General features: G+C 39.7%; 1 protein-coding gene across 4 annotated transcripts in view; it reads right to left on the reverse strand.

The window, feature by feature from the left end:
* The window catches only part of MAP3K5 (mitogen-activated protein kinase kinase kinase 5), a 237533-nt gene that overhangs the window by 17488 nt on the left and 204363 nt on the right, over positions 1-15682 (reverse strand). For all 4 annotated transcript variants that reach the window (XM_064291248.1, XM_003404038.4, XM_023555048.2 and 1 more), the window contains exon 25: positions 12038-12143. In XM_064291248.1, the coding sequence (XP_064147318.1) occupies positions 12038-12143 (106 nt within the window). The remainder of the gene's footprint in view (positions 1-12037; positions 12144-15682) is intronic.

The following is a 15682-nucleotide window of genomic DNA, read 5'->3' on the forward strand; positions in this document are numbered from 1 at the left end:
AAAATCTGAAAGAAACGTAATTATAGTCATGCATCACTTAATGTCCATGATATGTTCTGTGAAATAGGATGTTATGTGATTTGGACATTGTGCAAATATCATATTATATACAGTCAGTCTCTGGATTACAAACAAGTTTAGTTCCTAAGTCTGTATTTAAGTCAAATTTGTACATTAAGTCAGAACAGTTAGGTAGGGTTCGTATCTAACATCAGTTAGTCAAAAGTTTATCGTTGTATATAGTATATAGTGTACCTTTCTATGCATAAAAAACATTGAAGAAACACTTCCAGATATACTAAAACATCTTTAACATAATAATACAGTAATAATAATAATGTTTTAATACACGTCACAAAGTAGGGCCTGTTTGTTATTACAAACCATTGTCTATATCTTGAATTTTTAATAGGCTTTGTGGGGGGGCATAACTATGGGTTGTACATAAGTTGGACGTTCATAAGCCGGGGACCACCAACGTGCATGCGGTCAGACATTGCCCGAATGGATATTATGCGGTGCATGACTGTATTTAAAAACATTTTAAGAGTAAAAATTTGATTATGTAAGTAAAATTCATTTTTTATTATATAATAGCTGAGAACTATTAATTCAGTTAGAAATGAGGAAACTGAGATATAAAAAAGAGATATAGAGAAGTTAAATAAATAACACTGAACACGGCGGGATGTTTTTTGCCTGTATCATTCAAAGTGTAAGGACATGGAGGTGCCGAAAATGCCATATACACATGCTTATATTCACTCTAAGATGACTTTCTTTGATGATTGGGCTAATTTTTAGTAGGTATCCTACTCTAACTTGTCGACTGACCACTGAAATGAAAAGTGCAAAAGTTACAAGTTTACAACATGAGTGCACCTGCAGGTCACTGTAGAACTTGGATGATATCTTCCCACAGCAAAATATTACAAATTGTGATCAGGTCCTCAAACTGGTCCAGAAAAAAAGGACTTATGCTCATAATATAAGTGAAATGAAAGTAGCACAACCACTGGATCTTGAATCCATATGCTCTGGCACACGGAACTTTACTGGATCACAGATCCCACCAAAAAGCTGATGAAAGCCAAATCCTCTAGGTAACTTTTCTGTCTTTACCCTACTTGACCTCTTGATATTCCTCTAAACCTTTGGCTGCCGCTCATCTTCTTCAAAGTCTTCTTGTTTACTACTCACCCCTTCAATGCTGGAACCAGGGATTGATCCTCTACTTTCTTACATTTCTATTTACTCTCTAAGGATGAGCTCATTCAAATCTACGAAGGTCAAATATTTACGTGTCGATGACAAACTCAATATTTCAAGTCCCAACCCTATACATCCAACACCTCCTAGATATTCTGTTGGGCCTGTTAAAAACTCCAATACCATTGAGTCAATTCTGACTTATGGCAACCTCATGTGTGACAGAATAGAACTGAGCTACACAGGTTTTTTTTTGGCTGTAATTTTTATGGAAGCAGATAGCCAGGCCTGTCTTCCGTGGCTCCACTGGGTGGGCTCGAACCACCAACCTTTAGGTTAGTAGTTGAGCACAAACCATCTGTATCACTCAGGGACCTTCCTGTTGGGCAGTCACTCCAAATTCAACAACCTAAAAAGGAACTCATCATCTTTTGCTCATAATAAATACCAGACTGTCCTTCTTGAGGGCCAGGTTTATACAGCCCTGGCTTCCTTTATCTCTTACGGCTAACCAAACAAACTCCAGGTGTCTATTCTGCTTTCTGCTTTTTTGTCCTTTCTCTTTCCAAAATCCTATTTCCTTAATTTCCTAATTCATCCACAGTAGGTCCTTCAGTTTTGTATAGCACCTAGGACAGGGGCTGAGACATAACAGACAAACAAAAATGTTGCCTGACTGGAAGGGTTGTTCTACCAGCATTCTTTGCATTTACAAGGGAACAGAATAGTAGGAAAAAAAAAAAAAACTTAGGAAAGTGCAATTCTAGATTAAATTGGAGCTTTTAAGTCAGATTAGGACTTCTAAAATTTTCTTAAATAGTTCTTAAATTTCTTTTTTGGTCTCTAAACTGTAAAATTTTTAAATGTAGAAGTTTTATAGTCCTGTTAACTATAACTTCACTTTGGGGAGGGAAAACAACCACATTTTTTTCTGATATTTATTATTCTATATTACTATATTTAAAGAACCCTGGTGGTGCAATAGACTTGGAATTGACCGTACAACGGATTGGTGGTGCAGTGGTTAAGTGCTCAGTTACCAACCGAGAGGTCAGGGGTTCGAAACCACCAGTGACTCTGTGGGAGAAAAGACCTGGTGATCTGCTCCCATAAAGATTACAGCCTAGGAAACCCTGTGGGGCAGTTTTTCTCTATCATATAGGGTCAATATGAGTCAGAATCAATTCACCAGCAAACAACATTATTATTTTTAAATCTTTTATCTCCCTAACTCCTTGCATTTTAAATGATCTCTTTATCTACATGACTACATACAGCATACATGTATAGCATATAGTACACGTATATAAAAAACAAAAACCAAACCAGTTGCCACAGAGTTGATTCCAATTCATGGCAACCCCATGTGTGTCAGAGTAGAACTGTGCTTCACAGGGTTTTCAATGGCTGGTTTTCAGAAGATTACCAGGCCTTTCTTCTAAGATGCCTCTAAGTGGGCTCAAACCACCAACCTTTCAATTAGCAGCGAGCAAGTTAACCATTTGCACCATCCAGGGATATATAGGATATATATGGTATATAGTACATACATAAAAAAAGCCACAAAACCATCTAGTTGATTCTGACTCATAGCGACCCTATAGGACAGAGTAGAACTTGCCGATAGGGTTTCCAACGAGCAGCTGGTGGATCTGAACTGCTGATCATTTGGTTAGCAGCCGAGCTCTTAACCACTACACCAAACCAAAACCAAACCCACTGCTGTCAAGTCGATTCCGACTCATAGCGACCCTATAGAACAGAGTAGAACTGCCCCGTAGAGTTTCCAAGAAGCGCCTGGCGGATTCGAACGGCTGAACTCTTGATTAGCAGCCGTAGCACTTAACCACTACGCCACCAGGGTTTCCTCCACTATACCATCAGGGCCCGAATATATACATACATGCATTATACTATATTATGATTATAATATAACTCTAATACACATATACAATCTATACATACATGCCTACATTTATATATGCATATATAACTACAAAAACTTTCAAATTTGAATAAAGCATAAAGTTGTGAGCTCATGCAATGCTTTGTTATTTTAGTATTTCGCGGCGGCTCCCTGAGTATGGATCATTGAATTAGACATTGTAAAATATGCAAATAAAATGGGGCATATGAACTTTGTCCTCAAGGAGATAATTGAAAGGAAAACTCAGACTAATCTCCAGAAAAGCCATAATGACCTGTACAGAGATAACAGAGATAGACTCACAGGAAAATATAAGTACAAATGAATACAGCTAAGAATGTTTCAGATGACCTCAGTTATAGATCTATCTATGTAATTTGCATGTACGTATATTAAGAGTGCTAATGGGTAAAATGTGCAATGACTAGATCCAGTGGTGATTTACTCATGATGGATTCACGTAGGCAGAAAGCCCCAGCCAGGGCTCTGGATGGGGAAGGCCTTGTTGGAGAAAGGAGGAGAGGTGTTTGAGAGCTTGCATGGTGGCCCAGAGCACTCTGGACAGAATGGAAAGTAGAGTGGACTTTCAGGAAAGGTCAAGTGCTAGAAGAAAGGTAGGGACTCGGGGGCCTCTTATCAGTGTTTAAGCCCATGTGGGGGTCACTGGAGCTGGTGCGTGTTTACAAAACAGTATGTGATCCAGCAATAATACTATTTGCCCTGAAGTAGTTACTTCGCTAGAAGAAAATAACTAGAAACAGGGTTCTTCTGATGCCAAGTAAGATCAAGTATGGCACCTGCATTAAGTTCCTCATATGGCGTATGTTATGAATTGGATTGTGTCTCCCAAAAAGGTATGTTGAAGTCCTAACCTCCAGTACCTGTGAATGTGATCTTGTTTGGAAATAAGCTCTTGGAAGATGTTATCAGTTAACGTAAGTCATACTGGAGTAGGTCGGGCCTTACCCAGTATGAGTGGTATTCTTAGAAAAAGAGAAGAGACAGATATATACACAGGGGAGAACATCACTGGAAGACACAGACAGAAAAAGAGGGAAGACAGAGGCAGACTGGAGTGATGACATCTACAAGCCAAGGTACGCCAAGGATTGCCAGATACCACTAGGAAGAGACAAGGAAGGCTTTTCCCCTAGAGCCTCAAAAAGAGCACGGCTCTGCTGACACCTTGATTTCGAACTTCAAGCTGAACTTCAAGTCTCCAGAACCATACGAAAATAAATTCCTATTGTTTTACACCACCCAGTTTATAGTATGTTGTTACAGCAAACTTGGGGAATTAAAACAGTACACAGCACTGTTCATTCTACATTAATGTATACATGAGGCACAAGATTTGTTCAGTTTCACAATCTGAGGTAAAATTAAGTGCTTTTAACAGCTTTTAAAAGTTATTAATAATATAGTAAGTCTGCCTATATTACCAATTCTCTCTATCCAGCACTGCCATCCTGGTCTCTATCCTCAGCATTTCTGGAGATCTAGTCATCCATGGCCAGACTGCACAGGAGGGTAACAACAGACACTTTGCTATGATCTAAAGGCTGAGCCTTGCTGACAAGTAAGAAAATAGCCTGAGAAAGGAACTAAAAACATAAATACTTACGGGGCATGCACTGTACTCTCTGTTCTACGTGCTTTTTTTAGGATGAAGACTAAACACTTTTTAGAACACTTTTTATGTGAAGTAATTCTTAGGATAACAGAAAAGTCACAAAAATGGTACAGAGAGTTCCCATCTACTTCCCTTAAAGCAGCCCGCCCTAACCTTAACATCTTACATACCATTGGCAATATTATTTCAACCAGGGACTTAACACTGACACAATGCTATTAGCTAATCTACAGGCCTTATTGAATTTCACTAGTTTTCCCACCAATGTCCTTTTCCTGATCCAGTGTCCAACCCGAGATCCCACATTGTACTTAGTTCTCCTGTCTCCTTGTGGTTGTTAGTTGCCGTTGAGTTGATTCTGACTTAGGCGACCCCATGTGTACAGAGTAGAACTGCACTCCATAGGGTTTTCCAGGCTATGACCTTTTGGACACAGATTGCCATGCCTTACTTCTGAGGCACTTCTGGGTGGATTTGAATGACCAACCTTTCGGTTAGTAGTCCAATGGTTAACTGTTTACGCCACTTAAAGATTCCTTGTGTCTCCTTAGTCTCCCCTCCAATCTGTGACAGGTCCCAGTATTTCTCTTAAGCACTTCACAGTTTTGAGGAGTACTGGTCAGTTATTTTGTAGTAGGGCCTTCATTTTTGGGTTTGCTGGATACCTTCTCACGATCTGATTGAAGTTATGCATTTTTGGCAAGAATCCCACAGAAGTGACGGTATGTCCTTCTCAGTGTATCACCTCAGGAAATAAGTGAGGCTGATAGGTTCTATTACTAGTGGTAATTACTTGGATCATTTGGTTAAAAGGGTGTGTGCTGGGTTCCTCCACCATAAAGTTACTATTTTCCTTTGTAACTAGTAAATATCTTGTGAGCAGATATTTTGAGACCATGTAAATATTCTTTTTCTCATCACTCTTTTGACTACTAATTTTAGCAGCCATCAGTAGTCCTTGCCTGCAACAATTCTTTCTATGGTGTTTACCTGATGGTAATTTTATATTTCCCTCATCTTTCTGTATTTATTAATTGGAATTCTACTGTAGTTAAGGAGCTGGCCTTTCTCTCCCATACATTTTACTTATTCAATTATTTATACCAGAATGAACTCATGAATATGTACTTTTTTCTATAGGCTACAATCCAATAGTAACATTATTTAGGAGTCCCCTGGGTGGCACAAACGGTGAACCGCTTGCCTACTAGCTGAAAGGTACCTCGGGAGACAGGCCTGGCATTCTGCTTCCAAAATATCACAAGCCTTGAAAACCCTTTGGAGCAGTTCTACTCTGTACATAAGGGGTTGCCATGAGTTGAAATTGACAATGGCATCTAACAACAATATTATTTGGGGGTCCCTGGGTCCTGCAAAGGAGTCCTGGTAGCGCAGTTGTTAAGCACTAAGCTGCTATCTGAAAGATTGGCAGTTCGAACCTACCAGCCGCTCCAAAGGAGAAAGATGTGACAATCTGCTTCCATAAAGATAACAACCTTGGAAACCCTGTGGAGCAGTTCTACTCTGTCCAACAGGGTCACTATGAGTCAGAATCAACTAGATAGCAATGGGTTGTTTTTTTGGTTTGGGTGGTACAAATGGTTAAGCACTCAGCTGCTAACTGAAAAGGTTGGTGGTTTGAATCCACTGAGAGGTGAGAGGTGCCTTAGAAGAATGGCCTGGCTATCCACTTTCAAAAGATCAGAGCCATGGAAAACCCTGTGGGGCACAGTTCTACCCTGAAGCACATGGGGTCACCATGAGTTGGAGTAAACTCCATGGCGACTGGTTTTTAATTTACCATTATTTTATTTTCTTGCTCAAGTTTTTCTGTTTGTCTCTTAGGAACTCTAAGTTGGCTCCAGTACCCTCTACACAAGCCTCTGTGCTTTTGAGCACTTCCTTATTTTTCGACACCACAAGATGTTCCAGGCTCATCTTGTATTTCCCCTGTCCCAGGCCTGGAATCAACCACTTCTCCAAAGAACTCTGATTCCCTTTATTGGAAAATGATGTTTAAAAACAAAGAGCTTGGTCTTCTCAGCAGATAGAGCCAGAAAATTATGTACTAATGGCAGCATGCTTTTGAATTTGTTGTTTTCTTTAGCATGTTCAAAATTTGGTAGGCTAACTGTAGCATTATATCATCTAAAAGGAATTTATAGCAGAGAAATTTGAGGACAGGCATTTTCAATGTCGTTTCTTTCCATTTTGATCGTATAAAGAAATCTTTAGGGTTATTTGGAAACTTGAGGAAAACTGTCACATGACTGGAATCAGCTCATTTTGTTCACATGTTTCATCATCTGTACCTTGGTGTAAACTTCCCCTATCCTGAAGCAAAAATAAGAAGCACTTTCTCCATATAATTCTCTTCTAAAATTTCCACTTTTTTCATTCTATGCTTTCAAACAGTAACCTCAACTGTCATAAGGAGACTCCTAGTGGCTTCAAAGAGAATCAGTTTCACGGTTGGAGGACAAGTAACGTTCCTTAGCAAACACATTTTTTAAAGAGTAGAATGTGCCTTGTTTGTGTCTGGGCACACATGGGTTGGGTTAAAGTAGTGCCCATCACTGGCCACCTCTCTGCCACTTGCCTATCTTTCTCCCTACACTTAACAGAGTTTCACTAACAGTGCAATAATCTGTGTTCTTTTTAAACTTTCCATTTGGGGAGAATTTTAGATTTACATAAATGTTGCAAAGATTATACAAATAATTTCCATACTCTCCACCTGTTTCCCCTAATATTAACATCTTATTTAAAAAAGAAAAAAATCCAACCCCGTTGTCGTCGAGTTGATTCCGACTTACAGGACCCTATAGGACAAAGGAGAACTGCCCCATAGGGTTTCAAGGAGAGGCTGGTGGATTCGAACTGTCGACCTTTTGGTTAGCAGCCGAGCTCTTAACCATTGTACCACCAGGGCTCCAAAAACTCCAGACTTCATTTGATTATACCAATTTTCCACTAATGTCCTTCTTCTGTTCCAGGATTCAACTCAGGATATCACATTGCATTTAGGAAATCAATTTTAAAAAGGAGGTTTAAAAAAAATTTTTTTTGTTTGTTTGTTTTTCTTAATTAATTTAACAGCTCATTTCTACGCTATTTCAATTATTTCAAAGTATAACCTCCCTCTCCTTGTCTCATTTGGGCATCCTTATTTAGGTCATTACTGTGTTTATTTCATGGGCTGTACTTATCTCTTTCATTGATACACGCTTATTTCTCTCATCCCTGTGTCTTTCCAGCCTATAACTCCATAGTTCATTCCCTATAGCCAGGCTTGTCTCAGTAATAAGTCATCCAAACAGAAGTATTGTTGACTTCTTTGCAGCATGAATTTTTTGGGCTCACATCCAACTGCTAATCATGTGTTTCCAAGTCCCTGCAGAATTGTTTTTTCTAAACTATGCAAATTTCCACCCTAATTTGTTATAATCAGGTAAAACTCATTTACTTATTCAACCACTATTTATTGGAGGTCTACTGTTTGCCAGGCACTGTGCTTGGCAGAATGCTACACCCAGAATAAAATAAAACATACACAGTCACACTCTGGTGAGGAAAACAGGTGTAAGACAAGAAAAAAAAGTAATTTCAGATCGTGGTGTCACACATGAGGGAAAACAGTTTCCAGTGGGAGAGAATAATAGAGGGAGCCTACTTTAGATTTGATGGTAGGTGAGGAGTCCCTAAGGAAGTGGCTTTTAAGCTGAGACCTGAAGAACAGAAAGTGGCAAACCACTGAAGGGAGGGATATGGGTGAAGGCCTGTTTGTGGTAGAGGGAAGAGTATGTTCAGGGATACTAGGGGTTCTCCTTGTAGAATGCTTTTTTGTTTGGTGCTTTTGGAAATGTTGTTATTGTTGTTGTTAGATGCTGTCTAGTAGATTTTTGAACAACCCATTGTCATTGATACTGACTCCTGGCGACCCTAAAGAACACAGTAGAGGTACCCCATAGGGTTTCCAAAGCTGTAAATCTTTACAGAAGCAGACTGCCACATCTTTCTCCTGCAGAATGGCTGGTGGGTTTGAACCACCAGCCTTTTGGTTAATAGCTGAGCACTTTAACCACTGAGCCACCAGGGCTCCTCATAATGACCCTATATGATGGGGCAGAACTGCCCCATAGGATTTTCTAGGCTGTAATATTTACAGTAGCGATTGCCAGGTTTTTCTTCACCAACCTTTTGGTTAGGAGCTGAGCATTTAACTGTTAGTGCCACCAGAACTCCTTTGCTTATAAAAATTTAACATAAGAGAGAAAAAATTAATCTTTACTAATTAAACAATGTTTAGATTGATACTGGTACCTCACTCTGGCGTCAAACAAGGTATTCTGAAAGAAGTGGGGATTCCACAACTCAGAAAGTTTGACAGTGATGTAAGTTTATGGCATCATTTACAAATAAATCAAGTTTAATTTACAGGACAGAGTAGAACTGCCCCACAGGGCTACCAAGAACTGCCCCAGAGGGTTTCCAAGGAGTGGCTGCTGGATATGAACTGCTGACTTTTTGGTAAGCAGCCAAGATCTTAAGCAAATTAGTAAAATAAAATATATTTCTAATTTATATATTAAAAAACAACTGCCATCAAGTCGATTCTGACTCAGGGCAACCCCATGTGTGTCAGAGCAGATCTACATTCCGTAGAGTTTTCAATGGCTGATTTTTCATAAGGAGATAGCCAAGCCTTTCTTCTGAGGTACCTCTTCACGGACATGAACCTCCAATCTTTTGGTTAGCAGCCGAGTGCACTACCAAGAGACTCCAATTTATATATAAATATATCTAAATCTAAATTTATATCTATCGATATGTATATCTGGAGCCCTGGTAGTGCAGTGATTAAGCATTTGGCTACTAACCAAAGGTCCGCAGTTTGAATCCACCAGCCACTCCCTAGAAACCCTATAGGGCAGTACTATAGGGTTACTATAAGTCAGAATCAACTGAATGGCAATGGGTTTGGTTTTGGAATATCTATATCTAAGGAGACCTGGTCGCTCAGTGGTTAACTGCTTGGCTGCTAACTGAAAAGTCAGCCGTTCCACCTACCAGTGGCTCTGAGGAAGAAAAGACCTGGCCATCTGTTCCCATAAAGACTGCAGCCTAGGAAACCCTATGGGGCAGTTCTACTCTGTCCTATAGGGTCTCTACGAGTCAGAATTGACTGGACAGCATACATCAACAGTAATAAAACCATATTTATTGTCTATTCATCCATCACCCTGGAAGGCCTTTGCTAAAAATGTTTTATTAGCCATCTAAGATACGTCTACTGGTCCCACCCTGTCTGCGGCAAGGGAGAATGAAGAAAACCTTAGATACAAAGGAAAGATTAGTCCAAAGGATTAATGAACCACAACTACCACAGCCTCCACCAGACTGAGTCCAGCTCAACTAGACGGTACCTGGCTGCCACCACTGACTGGTCTGACAGGGATCACAATAGAAGGTCCCAGACAGAGCTGGAGAAAAATGCAGAATATAAAATAGAAACTCACACATACACAAAAAAAGAACAGACTTACTAGTCTGACAGAGCCTGCAGAAACCCTGAGAATATGGCCCCTGGACACTCTTTTAACTCAGTATTGAAGTTACTCCTGAGGTTCGCCCTTCAGCCAAAGATTAGACAGACCTATAAAATAAGCAAGAGCCCTCGTGGCACAATAGTAAAGAGCTCAGCTGCTAATGAAAAGGTCAGCAGTTCAACTCTACCAGCTGCTTCTTGGAAACCGTATAGGACAGTTCTACTCTGTCCTATAGGGTCGCTGTGAGTTGGAAGCAACTCAACAGCACTGGTTTTGGTTTATAAAACAAACAATAACACACATAGTTCAACTATGTATATGAGACTAAATGGGCATACCAGTCCAGGGGCAAGGACAAGAAACAGAACGGAACAGGAAAGCTGTACAAATGAAAATGAGGAACCCAAGGTCAAGAAGGAGAGAGTGTTGACATGTCATGGGGTTGGCAACCAGTGTCACAAAACAATATGTGTATTAATTGTTTAATGAGAAACTAATTTGCTCTGTAAACTTTCACCTAAAGCACAATTTAGAAAAATGACAAAAACAAAACAAAACAACATTTTATTAGTGGGTAGACTATATCAAAACGTTTCACCTACACCATAAGGCCTTGTTTAATCAACACTGCCCCTTTGTATCTCACTGCCAACACAGCCAGGATCTGTCTAGATCAGTGACTTCCAAACCTGGCTGTGCATCAAAATGACCTGGGAGCAGTATTAAAGTCAGATTCCTGCACTTTATCCCCAGCAGATTCTTACTGACCAGGTCTGGGATGAGGCTCAGAAAGCTGTCATCTTAAAGGGCTCCTTAAACGACTCAGTGCACTGGCAGGTTTGGGAACTACAGGCAAGGATGACGTAGGTACAAGCGTCTGTAGCCAGATACCCGTGCCCTGAAACGCATATTTGTTTGGGTCACCTGTATAGTTTTTCTCTTCATATCCAAAAATGCTCTTCAAATGCTAGGAACCGAGTCTTCTTCATTTGTGCTAAACATTTTGTTTGGTGTCATTACTTAGACTGTATGCAGTAAATAATGTTTATCTGGTGGCTTTAAAAAGATCAAAAAACAAGTGCTAACATGGTCTTAAGAGCACTAAGGAGACGTGAGAAATGATAGCTTGAGAGTACTCTGAAATATGTGGCTGTGGAAGCTAAACACAACATGAAGCCTCTCATGCCATGCCCAAAGCGCATGGCTGCTACCTGGTTTCACAGGACAAAGGTTTCAGATGATTTAAATAACCTAACTTTTAGCAATAGTAATTAGCCTGATTCTGTAGATTTATGTATAATCAACAGTTACTGCTCTTTAGCTCTGGCATTCCAGACAGGCAGACGCCTGGTTATCTGCCTCCTCTCAGCAAGCACAGACCTCCACCCTCACCTCTGCCCCCCAAAAACTACAACATTTGTCTTCTTAAGCAAACTAACATTTCAGGAAAGAAAGGATTTTGAAGGACATTTTAATGAACCTCTGAAAAACCAGCTAAAACTGCCGGGTCTTCTTGGATTCTTTGTTCCCCTCTGACTATATTAAACCTGATGCTGCCACAATTCTTTGGAACACACCGTTGAGGCTATGTGTTCCCCAATCCATGAATTGTTGATCAAATAATAAATCTTTAGTATTGTTTTTAACTTTGCTTCCATTCCCAGAAATTCTACAAATATCACACATTAAATATTTGCAGAGTGATTAAGTATTTCTGACCTGGTACCAGGATGGTAATGGCTGTCTGCACCGCCTTCCGGATGATACTGTCCAAGGCAAACATCCAGTGTGGCTTGATGTTATGATTCCGAAGAACTTTATTGACCTGAGGAAAGAGAGTGATATTTAGTTTACTTTTAATTTCTACTTGCAAAGAAACTAGAACTTTATTAAACTTAATTTCATGAAAACTGGGCATTTGGATGAAGTTTTGTCAATAAAGATAATTAGGAGATTCAGGAATAGCAGGAAGAAATGGAATATGTGGCTAACTGCCTCCATGAACAACTGCCCCCTTTGCCATGAGACCAGAAGAACTAGATGGTGCGTGGCTATCACTACGGAACATCTTGATTAAAGATTCTATAGAAGAATTCTGATCAAAAGGGGGGAAATGCAGACAGAATTTCAAATTCTCATTGACTCTAGACCTTCTGCAGCCATAGAAGCTGAATGAACTCCTTAAGCTATTGCCCTGGAATAATCTTTAAACCTTAAACTAAAAACATCCCCTGAAGGCTTCTTAAAACCAAGTAATAGTTTAGCTTAACTAGGAAAGAATGTCTGCCTTGAGCATCATGCTCTTTAAAGATCTATTTATGTGGATCAAATTGACAACAGCAACTCGAAAGATCAGATAGGAAACGTAGGGGGCACTGAGTTTATGTTAATGAGAGAGGAATAACTCAGAAAAGGAGGGTGAGAATGGTTGCACAACTAGGAGAACGTAATCAATGTTACTGAATTGTACATGCAGAAATTGTTGAATTGGTGTATGTTGTGCTGTGTATATTCTTAACAGCAACAACAATAAATAACCAGAAGTTTTCTTCACCTCAAATTGTAAATAAATGTCCTTATGCCATTAGAAAATAAATTAAAAATTGCCACCTCAACTTAAATTTCAGCGAGCCCCACGTGAGCAAGTAAGGTAAGTTATTTAAATGACAGTGTCATACAAATAGACATACGCACATACATGTTCACTGCTGCATTATTCACAACAGCAAAAGATGGAAATAACCTAAGTGCACCATCAACAGATAAATGGATGAACAAATTATGGTACATACACACAATGGAATACTATGCAAGGGTAAAGAACAATGATGAATCTGGGAAATATCACACAGCATAGGTCAATCTGGAAGGCACTATGCTGAGTGAATAAGTCAATCATAAAGGGACAAATATTGTGAGACAACTATTATAAAAACCCAAGAAAAGGTTTACACACAGAAAAAAAATAAATAAAACAATCTTTGATGAATACGAGGGAACGGAGGGATGGGGAGGGATAAAGTTAACTAGATCGTAGATAAGCGTCAACTTTAGTGAAGGGAAAGACAACATACAATACAGAGGAAGTCAGCACCATTTGACCAAGGCAAAGCCATAGAGGCTTCCTAGACACATCCAAACACCTTCAGGAACTGAGTTCTGGGGCCGAGGGCTGGTGACCATGGTCTTGGGGGACATCTAGGTCAAGTGGCATAACATAGCCCATAAAGATGTTCTACATCCTACTTTGGTGAGTAATGTCTGGGGTCTTAAAATCTTGCAAGTGGCCATCTAAAAAACATTTATTGGTCCCATCATATTCAGAGCAAAGAAGAATGAAGAAAACCAAAGACACAAGGAAAATATTAGTCCGAAGGACTAACGGACCACATGAACCATATCTTCCACCATCCTGAGCCCGGAAGAACTAGATGGTGCCCAGCTACCACCCCAACTGCTCTGACAGAGATCACAATAAATTGTTTCAGACAGAGCAAGAGAAAAAAGCAGAACAAAATTCAAATTCACAAGAAGAGACCAGACTTGCTGGTCTAACAGAGACTAGAGGAACCCCTGAGACTATGGCCTCTATACATCCTGCTAACTCAGAACTGAAGCCGCTCCCAAAGTCCTTTCAGCCAAAGATTAGACAGACCTATAAAGCAAACAATAACACACATGAAGGAATGTGCTTCTTAGTTCAATAAAGTATACGAGACCAACTGGGCAACACCTTCCAAAAAGCACAGAGGAGAAAGCAGGAAGGGAGGGACAGGAAACCTGGACAAATGAACACAGGGAACCCAGAGTATAAAAGGAAAGGGAGAAAGTGCTGACACATTGCCGGGATTGCAACCAATGCCACGAAACAATTTGCGTATAAATTTTTGAATGAAAAACTAATTTGCCCTGTAAACTTGCACATAAAACACAAAAAAATTAAAAAAATAAATAAAGGCAGTCTGGTGAAATGGGAATGCCACTTCTTCAGACTCAGAATACGCAGCTTCCAGCTTTCATGACGTCTGCAGTATCGGTGGTGGAGACAGCAAAGGAGCCAGAAAGAGACCAAGGAGCTTTAAATAAAATTAACACTGTTCTCATGTGAAGATTGTTGAAATGGTAAATGTTTTGTTACATATATATTTATCACAATAAAAAAAAAATAAAGAAATAATAAAGACAGCCTGTACACTTTACCTAATGTTCCCCAATGGTTACATCTTACAAAACCACAATATCACAACTAGGATACTGACATTGATACAGTCAAGGTAGAGAACATTTCCATCACAAGGATCCCTCATGTTGCCCTTTTATAGCCACACCCATTTCCCTCCTGCCTCCACCCCCCCGTAACACCAGACAACTACTTATCTGTTCTCTATTTCTATAATTTTGTCATGTAAAGAATGTGATATAAATGGAACTCTACAGTATGCAACCTTCTGGGACTGGCTTTTTTCACTCAACATAACTCCTTGGAGATTCATCCAGGTTGTCGCATGTATCAACAATTTGCTCCTTTTTATAGTTATAAACTCCACGGTATGGACGAACCACAGTTTGTTTAACTCTTCCCTAGTTGAGGAATATCTGGGCTGATTCTGGTTTGCAGCTACTGTGAACAAAGCTGCAGTGAACATTCGTGTACAAGTTTTGATGTGAACCTAAGTCTTCCAAAACAAAACAAAAACAAAAAACCCCACTGTTTTAAACTTGCCGTTTAACACTGTCAAGTGCTTCAGCATACCCTGGTGATCTGGAAGGGCAAATGAAGAAGGGAAATTAGCATTTACCTGCTACCTAGAGACTTGCCACACTGCATGCCTTGTTCTCCTTCCCACAGTGGCTTATTATCTCTGCAAACGGAACGATCTGCTACAATATTCTAGAAAGGCTGTTCGTATTAAAAATCTTTGACGCAAGGATTTCTTTTTTTAAATGCCTCATCATATTTCATATATTGAAATAAACAATGGGTTTATCCAGTGGATTATGAAATAGATAAGGGCATTACCTTTTTACCAATAACCTTTTATTATAAGACTGAAAGGCTTATTTGAAATTATTTAAATGATTCTTTAAAACGTATTTAAAACTCCATAGGCCTCTAAGAAAAGACGCTACCTCTCCAACAGGGCTTTGAACAGAAAGAGACCTCAGAGGAAGCTGGGAAGAAGGTGACCCAGCTACAATGCCATACTGAGAGATGCAGTTCAGTTGCTCAGTTCCTCCTTTTGGTCTACCTCCATCAAAATCCCTCAATTGAGAAGGGAGCCAGTCTGAGGAAGCCTTCATAGGAGTTGTTCCCAAGGGTTCCCCTTGTTCTAGAAAACCCTTTTCAGACTGAGTTTGTCCTGG

The sequence above is a fragment of the Loxodonta africana genome, chromosome 1 (assembly GCF_030014295.1).
Source record: "Loxodonta africana isolate mLoxAfr1 chromosome 1, mLoxAfr1.hap2, whole genome shotgun sequence".
Taxonomy (NCBI): Eukaryota; Metazoa; Chordata; class Mammalia; order Proboscidea; family Elephantidae; genus Loxodonta; species Loxodonta africana.